Here is a 24,718-nt window from a genome sequence, read left to right on the forward strand (position 1 = left end):
TCTTCCTACTCGAAAACGCCTCGCGCGGCGCGTCGCTCGCTCGTCCGACAAGCGGAGTTTAGGGTGCAGACGCGTGTTTCCTTCATTTCCTCCAGTGCCTCCAGATGGCGCTGACCTCCGCGCATTTCGAAGGAACAATTTGAAGCCGGCGTAGGCTTTTGACGACAATGTAGCGACCCGGCAAACGCAGCGCGTAAACGCCGCTGGTGAAAAACGTTCATTCCCATGAACGTTTTTCATTTGTCAGTCTAGTCAAGTGTAGCTATTCAAAACATCACTTATCTCGTTTTCCTGAGTCATTGCTCTATCACAGCTGTGATGTTTTAATGATAACACGTACGAGTGTATATATATATATATATATATATATATATATATATATATATATATATATATATATATATATATATATATATATATATATATATCATTTGTGTTAAGTGTGGTTGGTTCATCAGTATTGAATGTTTTCTAAAATGGTTGGAATTTCTAGTGCTTACCAGAAATTAAAAAAAAAATCAATAACAATGATGTTTGACCCTACAATTCTGCTCCAAAACTAACTTGCATTGCTCCAAAACACACATTCTGGCGCTCCAAAGCTGCTCCAAAACAGCATTATGCCTGCTTCCTGAGCTGCTCCAATACACTCAAGCCCGCTTCCACCCCTGAATACGAAGCAGCCAGCAAAGAGCTGCATACATCGCCTTGTTCGTCTTTGAGGCAAATGAAGTCATTCATGCCATGGCATCTAGTTCACTATGTATGAAATATTTGCCAGGCATACATGCATGTACGATCTGGTATATACCATGCTAATGAAATGTAATTCTGGTATATACAATGCATGACCTGTCATTTAAATGCATCACGCACTTGTGTCATGCCATACCATATTTTGGTATATATCCAGTTAACAAAACGGCCAGAAGAGCACCATGACAGTGTCATGTAAATCATACCGCACATGACACGCCTGTCATCATTCGAATGTTGGGAGCTGTTATTTATGATCCGTCATACAGTCACGTGTCGCAATACCAAGTTTGGTGTATATCAAGCCAGTGAACCGGCCTCGAGAGCACCATCAGCCTGGCATGTAAATCATGCCGTACATCACATGCATGTCATGATTTTCATGTTATGACCTGTCAGTAATGTTCGTCATACAGTCACGTCACACAATACCAAATTTGGTACATGTCAAGCTAGCGAAACAGCCGCGACTGCACCATGAGCGTGGAATGTATATCATGCCGTACATGACATGCATATCATGATTTACATGTTACCACCTCTCATTTATGTTCGTCATACAGTCACATCACGCAAAACCAATGTTGGTGTATATCAAGCAAGCGAAACGGCCGCGAGTGCACCATGAGCGTGGCATATAAATCATGTCGTACATGACTTTCATATCATGATTTTCAAGTTTCCACTTCTCATTTACGTTTGTCCTACAGTCGCGTCAGCCAGCCAAACGGCCACGAGTGCACCATGAGCATGGCATGTAAATCATGCCGTACATGACATGCATGTAATGATTTTCATGTTACCACGTGTCAGTTATTGTCGTCATACAGAAATGTCTCGTCATACCAGCTTTGGTATATATCCATTCATTTAAATGGCCGCGAGCGCCCCAAGGCCATGTCATGTAAATCATGCTGTACATGACATGCGTGTCATGATTCTCACGTTAGGACCTGTCACTTATGTTCGTCATGAACTCTTGTCACGCCATATCAAGTTTGGTATATATCAAATTAACGAAACGGCCGCAAGAGCCCCAAGACCGTGGCATGTAAATCATGCTGTTCATGAAATGCATGTCATGATTTTCGTGTTATGATCTGTCATTTAGGTTCGTCATAAGGTCATGTTATGCTATACCAATATTGGTATACATCCCATTAACGAAACGGCCAGGAGAGCACGAAGTCGTAGGCGGCTAGATAGATAGATAGATAGATAGATAGATAGATAGATAGATAGATAGATAGATAGATAGATAGATAGATAGATAGATAGATAGATAGATAGATAGATAGATAGATAGATAGATAGATTTCTTGTGCATACACGCAGTGAAAAACTTGTTTGCATTCCCTGCTATTATCACTTTTTGATTCCCGCCTATTCAATTTTGGTCTTGTTCAGCATTTTGAACCAGGTTTCAAGAGTTCTTTCCTCCGAGGCGGCAGTATTTTCGATGGAGGCGAAAATGTTGGAAGCCCGTGTACCGAGATTTAGGTGCACGTTAAAGAAACCCAGGTTGTCGAAATTTCCGGAGCCCTCCACTACGGTGTCTCTCATAATCATATCGTGGTTTTGGGACGTTAGACCTCAGATATTATTATTAAGAGTTTTTCTTCAACTGCTCTTACACCATCGCCCTGCATACTTGTGTACGCCAATGAAGCTCTGTTCACATTAGCTGGATCTTAAAAGTATTCACTCAATGTTCCTGAGTGTTCCGTAAAGCTTCCTAATGCTCTAAAAATTTTCTTCCAGTGCCCCTCAGCTCACCCAGACTTGTACTATTCTATTCCACAGGTGTTCGTGCAGTGCACCGAGATGCACAGCCCGCACGTGCAGCACCAGGGACCACTGAAACGGTGCGTCATCACCGGCACGGTCCTCGTCACCAAGTGTCCCTGCCTGCACCCGGGTGACGTGCGCAAATTCACCGCAGTCGACGTGCCCGAGCTCCACCACATTGTCGATTGCATCGTGTTCCCAGCACGAGGACTCAGGCCACACCCCGATGAAATGGCTGGTGAGGCTCTGGATTTTGTAGCTGCCCGCAGTAGTTTGTAGTCTTGCCCTTTGCACACTGGCATTGCAGAATACTGCGGTGAAAGATCAGGAAGCGAGCGTTATCACCTAGGTTTCTGACCATGCTGTGTGATTGTGCTTGATCACAGTGGTTCTGTGTGCAGCACCAATTTACAGCATTGCAGCGTGCTTCGTAGTCCAATCGTTGTTTTGGCAAATAGCCTCAACAGAAGTGTCCTATGGCATGACCTCTTTCGATTGCATAACACCAGGTTGTCACGACTGATGCCCTTCCTCCACAGTGGTCTATCTCTCAGCCCGTACGAATATTTGAAGTGTTAACGCCTGTGATTTTGGTATGTAATATGAAGGACAGTAAAACCTCATTAATTCGAATTCAGTTATTTCGAAATCCTTCATAACTCGAAGGATTTCTGCGGTCCCGTGTTTTGCAATGGAAATTTGAGTGGATAATTTGAAGCGGCGGTCAGTACCAGCCCGGTTATTTCGAAGGCTTTAGGTGCCATGTGGCAATTCCCAATCCCTATTTTGCCGCAAATCCGCAGAAAAGATGGCCCTTAGGAGCCACAAGGTGCAATGTAGCGATACAAATGAGTGACAGGTGAAGCACCCCAGCCTCGCTGCTGCCAGCGCAAGAAAAAATGCGGTCTCGTGGTCAGCTGAAATGTGCGCCTGTGGGAAAGAAGACGTGCTTCATTGCAGCACAGCGGTGACGCGCGGGCAGCATGACGCATGCTTCTCACAACATCAGCGCGTCATGATTTAGCGATTCTTTCTGGGAAAATGAAGAAATTAATAAGGGATGGTCTGACGGAAATTCGCGATGTATGCTAACCTCCGATTGGTGGTTGCTCCGGCAATTCGCGCACTTGCACTGCTGGCAGAGTATTTGCCCGCTTCAAAAACTCAGTTCGAAAACTTCAATGATCATGTTTTCCAGCCAGAATACATTGTGAATTCCATCACACTAGTCATTATTAAATTCTCTATTTTACCAGAAAGAATGGGCGAACGGTGGCATCATGACGCGCTGACGCTGCAAGTAGCAGGTGACATGCTGCCCGCGTGTCACCACTATGTTGCAGTGAAGTACGTATTCCTATCCGCAGGCTCGCATTTTAGTTGCCCATGAGACTGTTTTTTTATTGCAATAGCAATTATATGGACACTCTCGGCTGGTTTTTGCCGTCGGCGTCGCCGTCCGTGCCCATATATATATATATATATATATATATATATATATATATATATATATATATATATATATATATATATATATATATATATATATATATATTGTAGCGAAGCCTTTGAGTTGAGTAAGGGGTTGCGCTCTCTATAGCCTTCTAGTGGGTCGTCCTCTTGGGCTCTTCCCGCTCGCGCTCTGAGCTCGTGTTCTTGCTTGACTGTCGCCATTGAGCATCGTCGCCGACTGCCGTCTAATAAACACCTCAACAAATTGGTGGAGAGTGCTGTGCTCCCATTCGATGCCCCTGGAGCTACGATCCCGTACCCTACCAACTACCATGCCTCAAGACGCTGCTCAGCAAACGCCTCCTCCAGCAACGACCTCCTGCCCCGGTGTCCCCCGCATCCGCGATCCCCCTATCTTCACCGGCGCGGATGGGACCGACGTTGAGGACTGGCTTGCGCTGTACGAGCGTGTGAGCGTACCCAATAAATGGGACGAGGCAGGCAAACTCAGCAACTTGGTTTTCTACCTCGCGGGTGTGGCGGGCCTGTGGTACAACAACCACGCCACCGATTTCCCCACGTGGTCTGCTTTGAAGACCGCCATCATCGACGTGTTTGGCCGCCCTGCCCTTCGTAAACTGCAAGCCGAACAACGTTTACGTGAACGAGCTCAGCAGACCGGTGAGTCCTTTACGAGCTACATAGAAGACGTCCTGGACTTGTGCAAGAAAGCCGACGCAGCTATGCCCGAGTCTGACAAGATCCGCAACGTTATGAAAGGCATCGACGACGACGCCTTCACTATGCTGCTCGCCAAGAACCCTCGTACTGTGGCCGAGGTGATCACGCTCTGCCAAAGCTACGAGGAGCTGCGCCGGCAGCGGTTGCTGACCCGTCGACCTGCATCACGCGACGCCGATCTCGCTGGCTTGTCGGCCATTTCTGATCATTCCGCCTTGCTAGCCGAGATCAAGTCCTTTGTGCGCGAGGAAATTGCCCGCCAGTTCTCCCTACTGGCCTTCCCTCAGCAGCAGCATGTTGAACAGCCATCGACCACGCTGCTGCCTCCCTTACGCCGCGCTATTCAGCAGGAAATCGCGGAAGTCATGCCGGAATACCACCAGCCCCCTCCGGCGCCTGCACCGCTCAGTTACGCGCAAGTTGTAGCCAGGTCACCCCAAGCGATCTCTGTGGCTGCCCCACTTACTTACGCCGAAGCCGTCGCCAGACCTCAGGCCTTTGAAGCGAGTGTGCCGGCTGCGTTTGCCGACGTCATACCTGGGCCACCGATGCAGCCCATCATGCAGTCGTATCAGCAGACGCCTCGTCCACCGCGTCCTGCGTCATGGATGGGACCTACCCCGACGAATCGATGGCGCACTTCTGACAACCGCCCGATCTGCTTCTCGTGCGGTTGCGCCGGTCATGTTGCCCGCTATTGCAATCGCGTGCAGCCGCCTCGTGTCGGCTCAACCATCACCAGCCAGTCAAGCCGCCCGTATTACGCTTCACCGCCGCCTATGTCACCGTCGTCTCGCTCAGCTCCATCTACACGCCGTTCGCCGTCACCACGACGCCGATCACTGTCACCGATGCGGCCACGTCCGGTCCCACGTGACCAGGAAAACTAGTCGTCGCAGTCCACGAGGCAAGGGCTGCGACGCTGTCGAACTGCGAAAGCCCTCAGAGAAGCCCATCGAACGTGTTAGACGTGTTTGTGGACGGTGTTCGCGCATCTGCCCTTATCGACACTGGAGCCGCCGTATCCGTTATTGACGCCAAACTTAGCCGATTACTGCGAAAAGTGACGACGCCACTTCCCGGGCTCTCCCTCCGTACAGCCAGCGCCCAAAGTATTCACCCTACAGCGGTGTGCACAGCCCGCGTCATGATTAACGATGATCTGTACGCCGTCGAATTGATCATCATTCCAGCATGCTCTCACGACGTCATCCTAGGATGGGATTTTCTCTCCCACCACGACGCCGTGATTCACTGCGCACCCGCCGAAATAGAGCTCTCACCATTCTCTGATCTGACGCCGGCTGACAGTCCATCGTCTGTGAGCAAGGTACTCGTCAAAGACGACACCAAACTGCCTGCATACTCGTCAATGGCGGTGTCCGTCTACTGCGCCAGTCTCTCCGACAGCGTCGCGCTCCTCTCACCATCTGACCGTGTTTGCACGAGGAAAGGCTTGCTGGTGCCTTTCGCGACCGTGCAAGTCACTCAGGGCAGCGCGACAATTTTTGTTATCAACCCATCTCCGTACAGTGTTACGTTGGTGCGAGGAGAATGTCTCGGCAGCGTGGAACCCCTCGAAGACGCACAAGTTATGGACGAACCAGATGACACGCACTGCCCCAACTCCAGTACGCTCAGTGCTGTTACCACGTCTGGTTCATCGCCCGATGATGTATTCGCTTCTTCCATTGCTGACAACCTTACGCCGGTCCAGCGTTCCCAGCTTCTGGGTCTCTTGGAAGAATTTCGCGCTTCTTTCGATGTCGCTCAAACTTCTCTCGGCCGCACGTCCACCGTTGCGCATCGCATCGACACTGGCGCCCAACCGCCACTGCGGCAACGTCCATATCGCGTATCTCCCACAGAACGCCGCGTAATCAACGAGCAAGTCGACGACATGCTTCGACGCAATGTTATTCGACCATCTAACAGCCCCTGGGCGTCTCCTGTCGTTCTTGTTGCGAAGAAGGACGGTTCTGTGCGGTTCTGTGTCGACTACCGACGGCTCAACAAGATCACTCGTAAGGACGTGTATCCACTACCGCGCATAGACGACGCGATTGACAGCCTACAAGGAGCAGAATTCTTTTCATCCATCGATTTGCGCTCAGGGTACTGGCAAGTACCTATGGCTGATGACGCTCGACCGAAGACCGCCTTTGTCACGCCCGACGGCTTGTACGAATTCAACGTCATGCCGTTTGGGCTGTGTAATGCGCCCGCCACCTTCGAGCGCATGATGGATACTATTCTGCGCAACCTGAAATGGCACACGTGCTTGTGCTACCTCGACGACGTCGTTGTGTTTGCTCCAGACTTCTCCACGCATCTTCAAACGCCTCCGGCATGTGTTGACGCGTTTGAGCAACGCTGGTCTGCAACTGAATCTAAAGAAGTGCCGATTTGCAGCACGGCAGCTCACAATACTCGGCTACGTCGTGTCCAAGGACGGAATTCTCCCCGATCCAGCCAAGCTTCGGGCCGTGACCGAGTTCCCGAAACCGACGTCCGTCAAAGAACTGCGCAGTTTCGTAGGACTGTGTTCCTACTTTCGGCGCTTCATTCGAAACTTCGCGACTATCATATCGCCGCTGACGAAGCTCCTCGGAAGTAACGGGCCCCTCCATTCGTGGTCGTCAGAGTGCGACGACGCTTTCGCAACGCTCCGTCGTTTGTTGACGTCGCCTCCCATACTACGCCACTACGACCCTACGGCCCCTACAGAGGTACACACAGACGCCAGCGGTGTTGGCCTTGGCGCTGTCCTTGCGCAGCGCAAACCGGGGTTCCCTGAATATGTCGTGGCATATGCAAGTTGTACGCTTACTAAAGCCGAGACCAATTACACCGTCACCAAAAAAGAATGCCTGGCGATCATCTGGGCCCTTACGAAGTTCCGACCCTATTTGTATGGTCGCCCATTTGATGTCATCACCGACCATCATGCACTATGCTGGCTGTCGTCATTGAAGGATCCCTCAGGCCGCCTCGCCCGCTGGGCACTTCGCCTACAGGACTACGATATCCGCGTGCTCTACCGCAACGGACGCCAGCATGCTGACGCCGACGCCCTCTCGCGCTCGCCCTTGCCTGACGACAATACCCCATGCTCGTCACGTAACATTATTGTTTCTTCCATCGACGTTCACACCATCGCTACCGAACAGCGCAAGGATAAATGGATCGCCTCGCTGATAGACTTGCTCACTGATCCGTCGGCAACACCAACCACTCGCGCGTTGCGTCGTCAAGCCCACCATTTCGCCATTCGTGACGATCTACTGCACCGACGCAATTACAACGCCGATGGCCGCCAGTGGCTACTTGTGATACCCCGCAGTCTGCGTTCTGAAATATGCGAGTCCTTCCACTCTGATCCACAATGCGCGCACTCTGGGGTATCCAAAACTTACCACCGCATTCGACAACGATACTTCTGGCGAGGGATGTACCGCTACGTGCAGAAGTTCGTTCGCTCCTGCCTCGATTGCCAACGCCGAAAACCTTCAACGCACGTGTCACCCGCTGGTCTACAACCATTACCTTGCCCTAACCGTCCGTTCGGGCGCGTGGGCATCGACTTGTACGGACCACTTCCTCTGACATCGGCTGGTAACCGCTGGGCAATCGTCGCTGTTGACCATCTAACGCGATACGCCGAAACCGCCGCCCTCCCAGCGGCTACAGCGCGCGACGTTGCCTCCTTCCTGCTACACCGATTCATGCTGCGTCACGGTCCACCCCAGGAGCTTCTCAGCGATAGAGGCCGTGTCTTCTTGTCGGAAGTCGTCGAAGCCATTCTCAAAGAGTGCCATGCTGTTCACCGCAAAACTACTGCTTACCACCCGCAGACGAATGGCCTAACCGAACGCTTTAACCGCACGCTCGGCGACATGCTCTCAATGTACGTCGCCGCCGATCACACAAATTGGGATGTCATTCTGCCCTTCGTCACCTACGCCTATAATACCGCCCCTCAAAGCACAACTGGGTTTTCACCCTTCTTCTTATTGTACGGAAGGCACCCGTCGCACACCATCGACACGATACTCCCATACAAGCCGGATTCAACTGACTGTGCGCCGATTTCTGACACAGCCAGGCTTGCGGAAGAGTGTCGCGAGCTTGCCAAGACTTTTACAACGCAGGAACAAGAGCGGCAGAAGAGCATTCGCGGTTGCACCACCCCTTCTGAGTCTACGTTCCTCCCTGGAGCACTCGTATGGCTCTCGGTCCCTACCACTGCAACTGGCCTCTCTTCAAAACTACTGCCGAAATACGAAGGCCCCTATCGGGTCGTCGAGCGCACATCCCCGGTCAACTACGTGATCGAACCCATCGAACCATCTTCGGACATGCGCCGTCGAGGGCACGACATAGTCAACGTGGAGCGCCTCAAGGCCTACTATGACCCACTCATAGTGACGAGCTGTTAGGTCGCCGGACGGCTCCCTTTTCGTACCCGGGGAAGTTGTAGCGAAGCCTTTGAGTTGAGTAAGGGGTTGCGCTCTCTATAGCCTTCTAGTGGGTCGTCCTCTTGGGCTCTTCCCGCTCGCGCTCTGAGCTCGTGTTCTTGCTTGACTGTCGCCATTGAGCATCGTCGCCGACTGCCGTCTAATAAACACCTCAACAATATATATATATGAGTGAGAAGAAGGACTCACGTACGAAACGTTAATAAAACTACATTTCGTACGTGAGTCCTTCTTCTCACTCACCTATCGTACCGGACCCATCGATCTTCATACCCAAAGTGTATATATATATATATATATATATATATATATATATATATATATATATATATACATACATACAGAAGCCACACAGAAAATTAATTCAGAAATACGTTCCGACGCACGGAATCGAACGGGCGACCTCTCACTCTGCAGCGCGCGGCGTTAAACGGCTAGGCCACAAAGAGTACCGTCTTTCAGCATGCTAACTGCGAGCTATTTATATATACCATTTACTTCAGCGTGCTTTCTTGCTCACCAGCGAGATGGCGCGCATTGCGCGAGGGGCACGCTTCAAAGGTCGCCGCCCCGCTCGTAGTGATGCGCTCACGCCTCCGTGCACTTCGCCCTGCAGGGCATGGTCGCCTGCGCGCGCGCTTTTCTCGTAGAGTGGGGGAGGGGTTGGGGATGGGGGGAGGGTCTGTTTGTACGTCTCGTGCTTTCACCACGATGTCGGCGCTGAAGTTACAGAGCGTACGAAGTATTAGCGCACCCAGGATTTCTCTCGGGGGGGGGGGCAAGCACATTGCATAATATGCCATTTCCTTGCTTCAGCTGGAGTAATGAGACAACAAATACCAAATAATAATAGTAATAATAATAATTGCAACATCAAGGTCTTGAAATAACTCGAGAACGCCAAAAAACCGTTCAGTGGAGCAGTGCACGTGGAAAATAAACTACAAATTGAATAAACCAACGCGTAACATAGTTACCAACGAAGTTGTTTGGCAGGTGCTTATTTTTTTGTAATCTTGCAGTTTCATATGTAGTGGTAAGGGTTCTGACATGTCGGCTGTCTGGCGGTCGCGCAATGATGTTAAAATTTTATTACTATATATGGTAGCGCATACAAACGGGATGCAAGAAAGGCACACGAAGACACCCAGCGTCGTGTGTGTGTGTTTTCGTGTGCGTCTCTTGCGTCCCGTGTATTTGCACTACCACTGTAATAAGAAAATGCCATACGAACAAGCCCGCATGCATGGCAATTTCAGCTCTTAAAAAACTCTGCAGCTGATAATTTTCTATGCTTCCTTGGAGTCTCGCCAAACTATGAATTTTAAAGCGCACCGCAAATATTGCTCATAAACTGCATAGTATTGATTATAAACAGTATGTATAGCTCAATGCAGCACATGTACCGTACGATTCTCAGCTCACGGATAAACTGCATTACAGCCACGCTTACACTGACTTTCAAGCGTAGATTCCCAGGTCACTCGGGCGCATATAGGTTCGGCGACTGAACCATGCTTGGTAAAAATTGACTGGTCAATGGACGCATGAGAGGACGATATCTGCTGAGTCACCGGTTCCTCTATGGCCGTAATCGGACATTTCGGTGTTGTTGCTGAGTCGCTTGAATATGAACGCGAAATCTTTTTTTGGGTAGTAGGTAAGGATCGTGTTCGACTGGTGCTTCAGCGAGAGGGCTTCGGCGAGGTAGGTCATTGTCGACGCAGATTCACGCAGAAAGCACAAGTTCTAGCAAGCAAACTGAACGTGCGCATGTGTGTACATAAAACTGTAGTTTCCGTCGGATGTACATGCAAAAAAGAAGTGGTAAAAAGAGTGGGCGAGAGACGTTTGCTGAAAAAAAGAAAAGAAAACGTGCCGCCCCAACAGACCTTCCGCACTTTCCCAAGGTTCTTTTTTCTTGCCAGGCGTCGTTAAAAACATTTACTCATTCTGCCACGGCTTCTTGCTCCTCCCATCTTCGCAACGTATGGACTCCGCATGGCATGCTTGGGGTCACTGTGTGCGTGCGATGCTGCGACAATGGCTGGCGACGCACACACTAGTTGCTCCAAGGCTTGCTCAGACATGCAGGAACCACTCAATATGCTTAGACTAATATCGTCGTGTGCTCGTGCTATGTAGCCTCCGTGCGTTCGCAGTCGCTTTGATGAACCGCGTTCGCGGTCGCTTTGGTGGCCTTTCTTGTGCTGTACACAAGGGGTAGGTTGCCTTGAGCCCGGTTCACGTTGTTGGGGTCGTTTGCATCTGCCAGGATTCCTTTCCGGTAGTTGGTTTCAACTGCGAGGACTGTAGTTTCAGGAAAATTGATTCGGTGGTCTGCGCCCTCGAGATGTTAGGCTATGGGGTTGCGATCTCTCGCAAACTTGGGGACGTCGTTCCCAGCCGTCTTTCTTTCAGGTTCGCGGTTCAGCTGGCGTCGCAGTTAGCGCGAGCAATTTTGTAGACAATGCCTTGAATTTTCTCTTTCGGCGGCCCGTCGTTGGGAGCGATAGATTCGCTCACGCCTCGGATAGTAGAGACTGATGCATTTCTGTGGTGGTGTTGACTGAAAAGTGGGGGGGGGGGGGGGGGGGGGGTTGTTGCTGGATTTATCAGCTTGCGTCGTGTTTGTGGAAGTGAACTGCTTTCTGAATAAAGACTTTCCGTAGCCGTTCTTGGTGAGTTTCTCGAATATATTGTATGTTTTTCTTTTGTTTTTGTTTTTTCAAGTTGTGCGCTGCAGTGTTTTCCGGCTCTTTGCATTAATGTCTAAGACTAATATCTCCCGGATTTTTGGGGGTTCTGAAGAAAACTGAAGATATCGACTTGTGTAGGTGTTTTTGCGGTGTTTTATTTTCAGGCTACGAGAACACCCAAACACGGCCTAGGGTCTTATGTTTCAAGGGTGAACTGAATTCTCGTTCGATGAAATTTATATGAGAGAGAAAAATTATAACGTAGGAATTCTGCAGATCCAAAAACAGTCGTTGAGAAGTATCTGAGAAAGATTTTTGGTTGTGGCTGGAGTGAACTGAGAGCTCGTCCGTCGATGTGATCCAATATTTGCCATGGCATGCTCAAAGAGGCCAGACTGAAAACCCGTGAAAGCATCTTTTTTCTTAAAATGCTGCTTCCCTGGAAGTGAACGCCGAGTAATAGAGCATGCGGTTTACGTTCTTCCAATTTAGGTGTAGATGAGTGAATACAACACATTTCTAGAGCCAATCAGGAAAAACTTCGACCTCAAGACACCTCTGGATATGAAATGAACTTTGGACTCCCGGTGAGGACAGCGGGGCAGTTACGGGGGGGAGAGGTTACAACCTCCGAACCCCCCCCCCCCTTGAGGGGGCCACTGGTACAAAGGTCCCTTCACTCGCTGCAGCGGCCGCGTTTGTGAAACGAGCGCGTTGTTCAAACAGAAATAAGTAACAACTGTGGCAGTTGTTAGTTCGCGCCCGTCCTGTGTATACCTGTGCGTTCGTTTCATGCGTGAACTTTAAGTGTCGAGCTGTGACACGTAATAGTTCGCGCTCGTCCTGTGTGTTCTTTTCGTGCGTCCTTTGCGCTTGAGCGACGCGCTGGAAATTTCGAGCTGCTTTCCGTCCTGTGCGTTACATTCCAATTTGTTGCTTTCGTATTCATTGCTTCGCCGTTGCGGCGAAACTGTGACTTTTTTTTGCGCTGGCAGCAGCGAGGCCTACCGTTTTCCCGGGTTTGCGGCAAAATTAGGACCGGGTATTGCTGGAAAACCTAACCCTTGGAGCCGCAAACTAGCAGGCACAGCAAACGACCACCTCTGTTTACTTTCAATAATTCAAAGTTTCTTGCATCCCGCTTTTTGTATGTTTGGCTAATTTGAAAGTCCACTTAATTCGAAGATGTTTCACAGTCCCAGTGACTTTGAATTAACGATGTTCAACTCTATGTGGGTGTGCTGCCCTCTGAGTGTCGTCTTATCTTTTGTGTTTGTGGATGGCATGCAGGCTCTGACTTGGATGGGGACGAGTGTGTAGTCATTTGGGAAAAGTGCCTCTTCTTCCCGGGACCAAACAGAACTCCCATGAATTTCTCAGACAGGAACCTTGAGCCAGACAAGAAGGAAATTACAGTAAGTCATATTTATGACTGAATGAAAGTTCAGTGGCTGTGATGTGCCGGTTCAGAATTAGGAGTTTGATGGTATATTTGACGCACAGTGCTCAACCAGCAGTACAATGCATCGAGCACACTCCCCAAGCTTAAGCCTTTGCACTGGCATTCTTTGTCATTAATACTATTACAGTAATGATTTTCTTAATGCCATTGGTATCTGTATATTTGCGAGGTCTGCCCAGGCCATCTTTGATCTACGATGGGCTGGTATGGCATGAACATTACCATTACTAACAGCTCTTTATGTGGCATGTTAACGCTGGAGGCTGCACGTTATGGGATTCTGTTGAGCTGTTTGTGTGAAGCATATTATTACTGTCAACCTTGTAGTAGCACAGTGCTGAACTACATCACACTGCTGAATAACATATGTTAGGCATGACATCAGGGAAAGGGAAGATGATGGTTTTGGTTACGACTAGCAGTTGTTGCTGATTTGAGGCTAAACGGAAGAGACGGGATTTGGTAAGCCGTGTTCTTGTGCCAAAGTGGTGGCGTTGTATTGCCGGTCGGATACACCGTCCGGCATAGAGAAAGGCGTGCAGCGCCGCAGCGCTTGTTGAGCACGTCAGACCAGGCCAAAAACGGGTAGGGTACTGCCTCTCTGGTACTGCCTCTTTATTCAGAGAGAGTGCGTGTAACAATGGGTTACAGGAAATGACCATTGTGCGGCACTCTGTGACCATACCCCGAGAAACCGAAACTAGTCGGGAGTCAACATGGACTCCAATATTAGTGACACGAAATGCGCGACACCACGTCATCTACCCCTAGAAAGGAAAGGAGACGTAAACTCTTGTGCATTTGCACAAGAGAATGCGATCAAATTGCATAGAACTAACGCCACAGTAGGCAATCGCAGTTTTACTTTGTATAGAACATTATACAGTGGCAAGGCACTGAAAACTTGGCATGGAGTATCATGCGTAAGATCAGCTAACAATGCAGTAGAATGATTTGGTGCACATGAGAGTTTGGCACACATCCATTGAAAAGAACTTGTAGAAAAATTTGCTAAATAAAATGGCATTATACAATAGTTAATACATGTAGGAATGTATTTATTCTTTATTAGAAGGGTTTCATGAGACCAGAGTTCGAGTAGTTTGACTAAACTTGATGTAAAGGGATTTTTCATTGCATGAGCCCATGTATGACCCAGTATAAGTTCTAATGAGGAACTTAATGTCAGTCACCATTACATGTTCTCTCGCACTTGGGATTATGCAGTAAAATAAAGTTAAAGTATACAAAAATATATTGTAAGTAGCATATAGTAGCATATATGAAAAATGAAGGTGTTATACGGATAAATATGTGTATATTTAAGGAACATAATCCATAAGGACGATGGCATGCAGGAGGGTTGGGTGATGGGTTCGCCGATGGAGCCTTAGCTAGCTCAGAAGAGTTTGAGCCTTGGGGCTCACCTACATGATCATCGTCAGCAAGCGAACGCGGTAGTTTCTTGAGTTTCCGTAGATGGCATATCTCTCCCCCCTTGGATAAGATCTGCGTTGGGGCTGAGCACGTCAGCTGATTGTTGTGAAGGTGCCAGCAAGGTGGTTAGTAGAAGATGCACTAACTGCAGCGCTGCATAAGAACATGGATGTGGGGAGAAAGTATTCTGATGCATGGATGATGAGTTAGGTGGAGGACATATTCTGCTGTGTAGTTGCGTTCTGCTTGTCATTAACAATTACTGGCTTTGATGCATTCCAGACATTTTCATAGCTAAGGCGAAATGAATCCAACTTGGCTAAGGATTGTGTATATGACCCCTGTATTTATTCTGCTTCCCTGGCAGACGAACACCCTAAGGCCGACTTGTAGCTTCGTTTTCGCTCCACATTTAGAATCAATGCACCGCTTAGTTGCCTGTTGCCTATGGAACACTCGTGTTTGATTGATGGTGTGAGAGATTAATTGGATTCGTAATGCTCGGGCAGCACTACAAGACGAAGCGAGACAAACTTGCTTGTCTATCCGTTATCCTGTATTAGGTACCATTATTTTTTTATTATGTCATTACCCTGGATTAGGTGTCGTTATTCTTGGTTAGGTATCATCCTGGGTTACATATTGCTATTCTAAATTAGCTATTGTTATTCTTGATTGTGTATTATGCATAATTAGGTATTATTATCCTGAATGAGGTATTTGAAACTTCAAAGGCTGTCGCAAAGTAAGAACCGAGAAGAACCAAGAAAGAAGAGACAGAAAGAACACCAACTCACAACTAAGTTTATTTTCCGGAAACGTTCACAATATAAAGGCTCTTGGAGGACATGCGCAGAACAATTTCACTCACTGCACGTGCAGGAACGAACAGACAAGTTATCAAAAGATGCACCCAAGGTATCTGAAAACAACAAAAACAGAGATCTTAATGTAAGAGCGGCTACTTCCCTTTCTCCACCTCTCATTTACATCCCACTCTCCCCCTTCCATGAAATGCGCTAAGACCAGGGGCGGATCCAGCCACTCATTTTAGGGGGGGCGGTCGCTTGAAGAAAACTGGAGAGGGGGGGGGGGCTCGCTTTTGTTTTTAGTGTTACTTTTATTGAAAGAACCCCATCGCAGCATAAGTACTGTTAATTTGTACTTAAAGTGGTTCCACTCATTTGTCCTAATCATTTTCTAATCTTAATAAATTGGAAGAATTACTACAAATTACGGGCTGTCCCCGTCGAAAGTGCGCTACCTAACCATTTAGGCATAATGATCAGTCACCAACTAGCCCAGCTCTCAACCTTATTGAAATTACGGGCTACCATTCTTCAGATGTATGCCCATCTTGCTGCGGTAAGCCTTTGTTAGAAATCGGGTTGCGTGGCCGGTGCGAACACGGGTTGGTGTCTTGCCGGACAGTCATCAGGATAAGTTGATGGAAGGAAGAAAACTATACAAGTAATTTACATTATCCAGATCACAGGAAACAGGCACGGTGCTCTCCGGTGCACCAGCACCGGATTAAATTAGCAGATTGAGGTCCACCCCATTTTCCCTCTCTCCACGCTGGCACCCCTCCAGGATTACACCTTTGTAGGGTCATAATGATGAGCACACACCTGCACTTCAAAATTCAATGTCCCGTTGACCGCGCAAGACTTCAGAGGTTGAGGACCGCCATCTCTCACGATCCTTCCGGGGATTAGGGGCTCGTTGACCTCGCGTTGTCAGCACTTGTACTCGGATTATACGTTTGGACAAAAATCATCCGTATGACACCGAACAGACGACAGAGACGACACGGCAGGTGCACGGTGCGCTATTAGTCTTTTATCAAGATACGGAAACACGGTACACAAATAGGGTACGGGATTACGGTAGCGCTCCTCCTCTCTCACTCGTCCGCTCCCAGTTCCAGTGACGCACTAGTGCGTGTCCCGAACGAGAGGTGAATCGTTAAAGGGGTACTAAAGACAAATAACAATTTATGTCAGAGTGAAAGCTCAATGTATGACCACGTCTAAAACGGCAATATTATGAACAGCAGTGCCCTACTTACCGAGAAATTAAGCTAAATGTATCACACGATGAGCGCCACGAGCGGGATATTTTGGAAACGATCCCGATGACGTGAGAGAGTCCGACCACAACTAATCACTCGTAATCAATCTAGCTGCAATAAAAAAAAGAACCTTCCGTGCATCAAGAGACGTAATAAAATGCTGCTTGTTCGTTTCTGTTTATTTATGGAAAAAAGAACCTCTTTCGCGTTACCATGGGGAACGGCGCGCGTGCTTCAAAGGTTCCGTTTTCGCCGAACTGCGCGTCGCCCGGCGCCCTGCTTCGCTCACGCGGTCGTGTCTCAGCGGTAGTTTCGGTATCGCGTACTCCCGCGTGTGTTTTGCGCGCTCGTGAAAGTCGTTCTGACAGAAAGTTCGACAAAATGACGCATGCATGTGATGTTGCCGGATGCCCGAATGGTGCACGCCGCCGCGCAGTAAAGGCGTGCAACGTTGGACACGGCAACAGTGACGTGAGAAGTACCGCTTTCAGGCGGGCGATTTGGACTGCGCTAATGCGATGCGGACCACTAAAACGTGATTTTATGTCAAAATAAGCACTTCCTTGGCACAAAAGTATCACTGTGAGGTTTCTGGACCGCTATTTCAACAATCAACGTCGACTTAATATTTGCCTTTAGCGTCCCTTTAAGAATGCATGGGCTGACAGGCAATAATGAGGCGTGACACCACACAGTCAATTTCGAAAAAGATTTTGTGGTGTTGGGGTGCCTTTACCGCAATTAGCAGCGGCGGAAGCACAACGAGCGAGAAAGGAAGAGCGCTACCGCAATACCGTTGTTGCTCTCCATCAACCCACTCCAGGTCGTTTTCAGTAGCTGAGAAGCCAGGTCAAACCTTCAAGGCGACAAGGCATGAGTGGCGGCTCTTAGAAGCCTTCTTGATAAAGAAACAAGGAGAGAAATGCGTGAGTGAACCGTCGCTGGGTTTAACCGATAAAGAAGCGTTTTTGACAGCCGGACCAGGGGAGGCACGCGAGTGTAGGGAAGTGGTTTCGGAGCTGCGCATGTGCCGTTTGGAAAGGAAACTATTTATTTTAGAGAGTGCTTCAAATAAAGCACTGCTCCACTTGCTCATCTCCATGCGTACGTCGCATCGTTTTAATAAGTAAAACGAAGACAGCGGCGACAAAGCAGAACGGCAGCAACATCACAGACGACGAAAATTAGCGAGTGGCACAGTGCTTACGCATATTTACGTAAGCCTTGCAAATGACTTTCTGTGGAATACCCTAAAAAATAGCTGCGCACTTTGTAACCGAAAGAATAAATCGCAATGTGCGTATTAACATTATATCGGGCTGAGCATGAGCAAGAGATGCTGAATATATGAGCGTGCGACATATCGCTTGTACTTTAGAAAATTTATCTCAGTCAATGCGGCATTGCTTCAGCACCTTTGAAACTTCCGAACAGAGAATCGTGGGCAGTGCTTATTTCATGCAAAACAAAACAATTCATGTTCATATTCTTTCACATGTCTTGGAAAACATACCTTGAAGTTTTTTAACATGTGGAAAAATATACTCAAGAAACTGTACTTAATTCAATCATAGTGTTATAGCGGATTCTGTAGGATATTCGTACATTCCTCGTAACTGCATTAGAAGGGCTGCAGAAAGATCCACTATAGTCAGTTTGCGGATCTCTTGGCTGCTCTGAACAGGTTAAGAACGACAAATTGGAGGATATACTTGGCTGAATGCTGGCGTGACTGGTATCTCCAATACTGCAGCTAGCAATGATAGGCACGTTTCAAGTCTTCTTGAACTCAGAAACAAAAGAATCAAGGGGTGACGATATCAAACCGAAAGTTCTAAACGCAAGCTATATATTTGTGCGTGACCTACGCTTACCTTGTGTCGCCGGGACGGGTCAAGTGGCAACCACAGTACCAGTCAGCAGATTCATACGACTCGGGTAGCAACGCGCGCGTCTAGACACTCGCAGGACGGTGGGACAGTCGCCAGCCGCCTGTGCCTTGTCAATGTGCACCGCTGTTTCCCGCCAAAGCTGAGAGTGGAAATCCTTGGCGTAAACAAAGGCGATGCAGCCACTTTCCTTTCACCCCTACGCTGTAAGAAGCGCAGTGCAACGTCAAACCTACAGCATTAGGACTGCAATCCGAAAAACCTGCAGCTGCCGTGGAAACTCTCCCATGCTTTTCGCCGAAAGAATAAAGAGAGAAAGGAGTGAAAGGTGAGACCACGCGTGAGACTTGAATGCTTTAGCAAGATACGGCAGTGACGGTAACACCTTAATATGCACCTGCAGCCTAATACCTGCAGGTGCATCTTTTCGAGAACCTTTTACCTTTGAGTTCTCAGGGGGACAACTTCGTGCCAAGCGACAAGCTGCACTGGGAATGCCAGAAATAACGGTGACGTGAAGAACACTGTTTTATCCCGTCGACGTCAACAATCCACAGGTTCCTACAGGCTTCGTTTCGTTGTCATAACCTTCGCTGGTTGATATGTCAGCGATGTGTGCAATCCAGCGTCTTGCCTTACGCCGCGAAGATACTTTGTTAAAGGAGTACTGACACAAAATTTTGAAGGCGAAATAACTTGTGGGATAGATTTGTGTGGACACATACGCATCACCTGTGGAATATCAATGGATAATATCGCTTAGAACATATTTAAAATCGATTTTAAAGTGCGTGTCGCGCCACTGCACGCGAAACTCGCCTTTGGCTTTCGTGTAACCAACCAACCACCACCTGCTCCACGAGTTTATGCTGGCTGTCACGATCCTTGCGAGCGCTCTCTCCTAGCAGACCTTTTCAACGGGAAGAGGGGGCACACTTGCACGGGAGTGCAAAGGCTGATGTCCTTCCCTTGGCAGTGCATTTTTGGGGGGTCACGCATACTTACAACGCCTCAGAGGCAGCACCCAGAAAGCCTTCGTTGAAAAGAGTTGACGACGCGGTACGTATATGCACGCGGTCTTGTGTGCTCACGTAGTCAACTATGTTTTAGGAAGCTGAAATGGCTCCAGCCACAGCTTGAAGAGAGCCCAGCGTTTCGGGATCGATTCGGTCCCTTCCTCAGGGTGTGACTACGTTGGTCATGGAAGCATAGCCGCGTCTTGTTCTTTCACCACGGCTCCGGCTTTCCCTTTCCCTCTTGTTTCGGAGACCGTGAACGTGTACTGGGGGCATTGTTCCTAGCGAGCGGTCACATTTGCGTGTGCGGAATGTGCCAAGACTCGAGCAAGAGTCTCCTTCGCATATTCCTTTATGTTTCTAGAACAGAAGCGCCGTCAAAGTCGATTTTATGGTCGGGCTTCTCACAATGCTCTGCAAGAGCGCTGCGCTTCCACCTTCCTGACGTCGTTCCTGTGTTCGCGTATTCTCTCCGGGAAACACTTGCTCTGGCCTATGTAGCTGGTTGGACACTCCGAACACGACACCTTGGTGACGCTCCGTCTTTCGGCCTCGGTAGCAAGCGGGTGAGCGTCGACTACGGTTTGTGAATTACTGTGACTCCCGCTTTTCCGAAGACCCTGGAGAGCTGTTCACTGATGCCCGGCACATATGGAATGACGACGCGCTGGGCCGGATTCTTCGATTCCATTGTAGGCCGTGGGGTGGCTAGGGAGGGAGGGGGGGTCGCATAGTGTGTCTCTCGCTGTCTCTCTGCGGTAGAGTGGCTGCCCTCTCGATACACATCATAACTATTTACATGATAACTATTCTGTGTTCACTCGGCGCTCTCTGTAACCGAAACTGCGACTGGGCGCTATAAAACCATCTACAAAAAATTAACCGTCGCGCGCTCGAGGAAACGAGCTTTCCATCCGTAGAAAAAACAAGATTCAAACTTTTTGTGTCAATGCTCCTTTAAGCTGTCACCCCCTTTTGCTGAGGAAGGGGGTTGAGGAGATGAAATTCTTGGATAGAGAAGAAGAGAAAAGCACAGGGTGTCTCTCGTCGAGAAGGACATCTCAACCCTCCTGTTCAGAGGTGGGGGATTAAAGTAGCAGACAGAGGCTCAGCGTTGTTGAAAAAGGGAGTGAAAGAAGTTGGAGGAAAGACGAGGGCACCGTCTCGAGTTCCCAGAACACAAACTGGCAGGCCGGGGCAACTCTTGTGCTTATTAGAAAAACCGGCGGGTGTCCGGCGGCACTGAGAATCGAACTCAGTAGCTCCCGCATTGGAAGCGAACGCTCTAGCCATTCGGCTTCCTCTGCGGTTTGGGCAGTGGTCGCCGGGGCAACCTGCAAAGGAGGTGGACGCAAGCACTGGACGGAAGGGGGGGGGGTCACACAGGCTTTGGGGGGGGGGGGGGCGATCGCCCCTACCGCCCCCCCTCTGGATCCGCCACTGGCTAAGACGTGCCCCGTTCTTTAGGGGCTTTACCCTAGCGGGGAGCATCTCCAACGCTCAAGTTTGCGCAGCGCCGTCCGCCGCCCCAGCGGAGAGAGGGGAAAACTCCGGTAGCTGGGACGGGTCGCTCTTGCTTGGTTTTCCCATCGCGCGCGCGGAGAACGTGCTCCCCGGGGCTTTTATCTCGCATTTTTCACGCTATGGGTGCCGTTCCTTCGTCGTACTCGAAAGCAGGCACGCAGTCCTGCTGCATTGTGAACTGTCACAAAAGTTTAAAAATGTCGAAGAGCCGAAAACTTCCTGTCATGTTCTACCGTTTCCAATGCAAGCAGTCAGAGGAGCAGAGGCGTCAAGAGTGGATTATGGCAGTTCGCCGCGATGCTTTCGCGGTCTTGTCACCTTGAGGCAGTTTTTGTCGTACACAGTATTACGAACTATTAACGGGGAGAAACGCAATGATCGTGCTCATTTGAAAGGGAAGCGCGTTTGTGAACCGAAGTTACAACAAATAGACAGCCACTGTACGTTTCGAGATTGCGCGCTGGCTTTCCGAGTCAACAATTTGTAATGTGACAGCAGCGGAGCATTTGGGCTTAGTACACCACAGTTTAAATAACGTACCGTGAGTACTAAGTGTTTAATTCAGCTGATTGCGGTACATTTCCCGTCGCGGCTCCCTGTAAACAGAATTAAGCTGCATGTTTGCACTGAGCGTTTATATTGGCCTTGCATGTGACACGCCGTGATTGCTTAGAAGGCTGAAGTGTTGCGCTGCTAAAATCGCGGTCATGGGTTCGATTCACGCATACAGCAGCTGCATTTCGATGGGAGCGAAATGCACTAACACCGGCGTACTTAGATTTACCTACACGTTAAAGAAACCCAGGTGGCCGAAATTAATCCGAATTAATCCACCACGGCGTGCCTCGTATTATTGTCATGCGTTCGGCACGTAATAAAAAGCCTTGCATGCCGCTTTGGAAACGAGCTGAAAAAAGAACCAAGGTGGCAATTAAATTTTCGATGGCGTCGCGAATTCAGATGCGCTTATTATTGGGCACAAATCTCGGCATAATCATAAACATGCGCGATCCCAGTGGGTATTGTATAGTATCAGGGGCGTAGCCAGAAATTTTTTCGGGGGGGGGGGGGGGGTTCCAACCATACTTTATGTATGTTTGTGCGTGCGTTTGTATGTGTGCGTGTACATATACGCAAGCAAAATTGAAAATTTTCGGGGAGGGTTTGAACCCCCCCCTCCCCTTGGCTACGCTCCTGTATAGTATGATGCTGACCAAGCGAGCTGTCGAAACAACCAAAGCGACATTCGAATAAGCGAACACGGTGCGTGATCAGGCGTCGATATTATTCGAAATGAAACACGCCTCTGCAAGAAACATGCATCGTCGAAGTGGGCATGAAATATTTATTTATTTTTTGTTTGCGTATATCATTATGCTGTCAAAGGCAGCTCTAAAAAAATCCAAGGCGACATTAAACTTGCGATCCGACGTTGTTATCATTCGATGCAAACCTCGGCAAAAGTGAAACTCCCACGAAACTGAACACTGCGCATTGCGATGCAGCCAGTGACTCAACAGGGCAGATGTAAATTTATGCTCTTCACACTGAGCTCATAATAAATTTAAAGCCGCACGACAAACTTGGCATCCAAGCAATTGAAAAGTTATCAATAGAAAACGCACGCGAAAGCGTGCTGGATGGTTGCTGACAGCTCCGAGTATACAAGACTGCCGCAACGAATGTGCGTTTTACCGGTAACATAATTACAGAACTCGCGCAGTCACCTCCCTACTCATGTCAAAGAAATGTGCCCGTTCAGCATCTGCACGCACGTAGCGCTCGCACAAACAGCATCGCCCTTGACGACCTGCTCGGTCCCGAAAAGGTGGTCGATCAACCGTCCTCCTCTGGTAAGATTCCCACCGTTAAAACGTTTTTTTCCATCTCAGGGATCTTTCTAAACCTTCAGAGCAAGCGACACGTGAAGCTGCACGTGCACGGCGAGCAGAGAACAGCGCGTGCAGGGTGCCTGAACGTGCGGAGACAGCGCAGTCAAAAGGCTGGTGTGGGGACAGGAGCGACCGGTTTTCGCAAGAAAGGCGGCGAAGGATGGATGGATGGATGCTATGAGCGTCCCCTTTATAACGGGGCGGTGACATGTCTGCCACCATGCTCGAAGAAAAAGGAAAAACTTCCTTGTTTCATGCTGGCCTAATACCTTGTCTACATTGATTAAATCTATCTTATTATACCAAAAATATTTATAAATTCACGGTCTATCTCTCTGCCTCTTAAGGCAGAATGACCTTATTCCCCCCCCCCCCCTATTATTTATTTTTGTACTTTATCTCTACTCTTCTGCCACCAATACTCTAACCGTCTCTTACTTATTTCTATCGCGGACGTGTTCAGCTTTCCATTGTTGTCCCTAAAACCCAAGGCTTCCTGTAGACTCGTGCCCACACGTATACCTGGGTGAATATCGCCACATTCAATCAGTACATGTTCCATCGTTTCCCTAGTTCCCCCGCAGCATGTACAGTGTTCGTCTTCGTTACTGAATCTCGCGTGCGGCGCAGCGCCCCCTGGCCGAGCTTGGGAGGCCTATAGAACCACGGCCGGGCTAGACCGCACGAGCGCGCGCGTGCGGTCTAGCCCGGCCGTGATAGAACCAGGTAAGTTGCAAAACTCCCCGCGTCAGCCAACCCGTCGCGCGGCGCCGGGACAGCTTCCGGTTTGGTGGCGCTGGCGGCGCAACAAGCTTCCGCTAGCAGACGAAAACGCGTAGTCTGCGTGACAAACGCCGGGTCAGCCGTTCAGAAAGTGCTCGGTTGTTTACTCGTCGATCAGGGGCGTAGCCAAGGGGGGTTGGGGGGGTTCAACCCCCCCCCCCCCCGAAATTTTTCAGTTTTGCTTGCGTATATATACACGCACACATACAAACGCACGCACGAACATACATAAAGTATGGTTGAACCCCCCCCCCCCCGAAAAAAATTTCTGGCTACGCCCCTGTCGTCGATTGTATATTATCGTGATTTTTCGTTGCGCTGCCGCTGCAATGTAAAACTGAGTAATATTCAGCAGCGGTAAGGCGAAGTCAGTAAAGCTATGGCTTTCAAGACTGTCCAAGATAACTGAAGATTGATAGCATAGCATACGAGTCTGTCCATTACCCTATAAGAAATTAACTATATGGCGCATTCTCGTAGCGTAATTATTTAGCTAAAGCGGATGCTTGGGCGTGTTGGTACTTATATCTTTTCGTTTTGGACTGTGCAAGTATTGCGTGGTGTTAACGAATAAATCTTTGTTGCAAGTCAGCGCTGTTGTTTGTGTAATCCTTTTTCTGGTGCTCCGTAGTCTTTCGCGCTATTTTTTTTTCGATAATTCTTCACTTTCACTTTTTTGAAGTGAGGAGTTTTCACTCTGTACCGCGGCTGTCGTTACTTGTAATTA

The 24,718-nt window shown here is 49.0% G+C and overlaps 1 protein-coding gene across 1 annotated transcript in view; it reads left to right on the forward strand.

Moving 5' to 3' along the window:
- The window catches only part of LOC119406032 (uncharacterized), a 97,745-nt gene that overhangs the window by 65,373 nt on the left and 7,654 nt on the right, over nt 1–24,718 (forward strand). The window contains exons 11-12 of the mRNA XM_037672878.2: nt 2,560–2,782; nt 13,205–13,329. Coding sequence (XP_037528806.2) covers nt 2,560–2,782; nt 13,205–13,329 — 348 coding nt within the window. The remainder of the gene's footprint in view (nt 1–2,559; nt 2,783–13,204; nt 13,330–24,718) is intronic.

This window comes from Rhipicephalus sanguineus, chromosome 9 (genome assembly GCF_013339695.2).
Source record: "Rhipicephalus sanguineus isolate Rsan-2018 chromosome 9, BIME_Rsan_1.4, whole genome shotgun sequence".
Classification (NCBI taxonomy): Eukaryota; Metazoa; Arthropoda; class Arachnida; order Ixodida; family Ixodidae; genus Rhipicephalus; species Rhipicephalus sanguineus.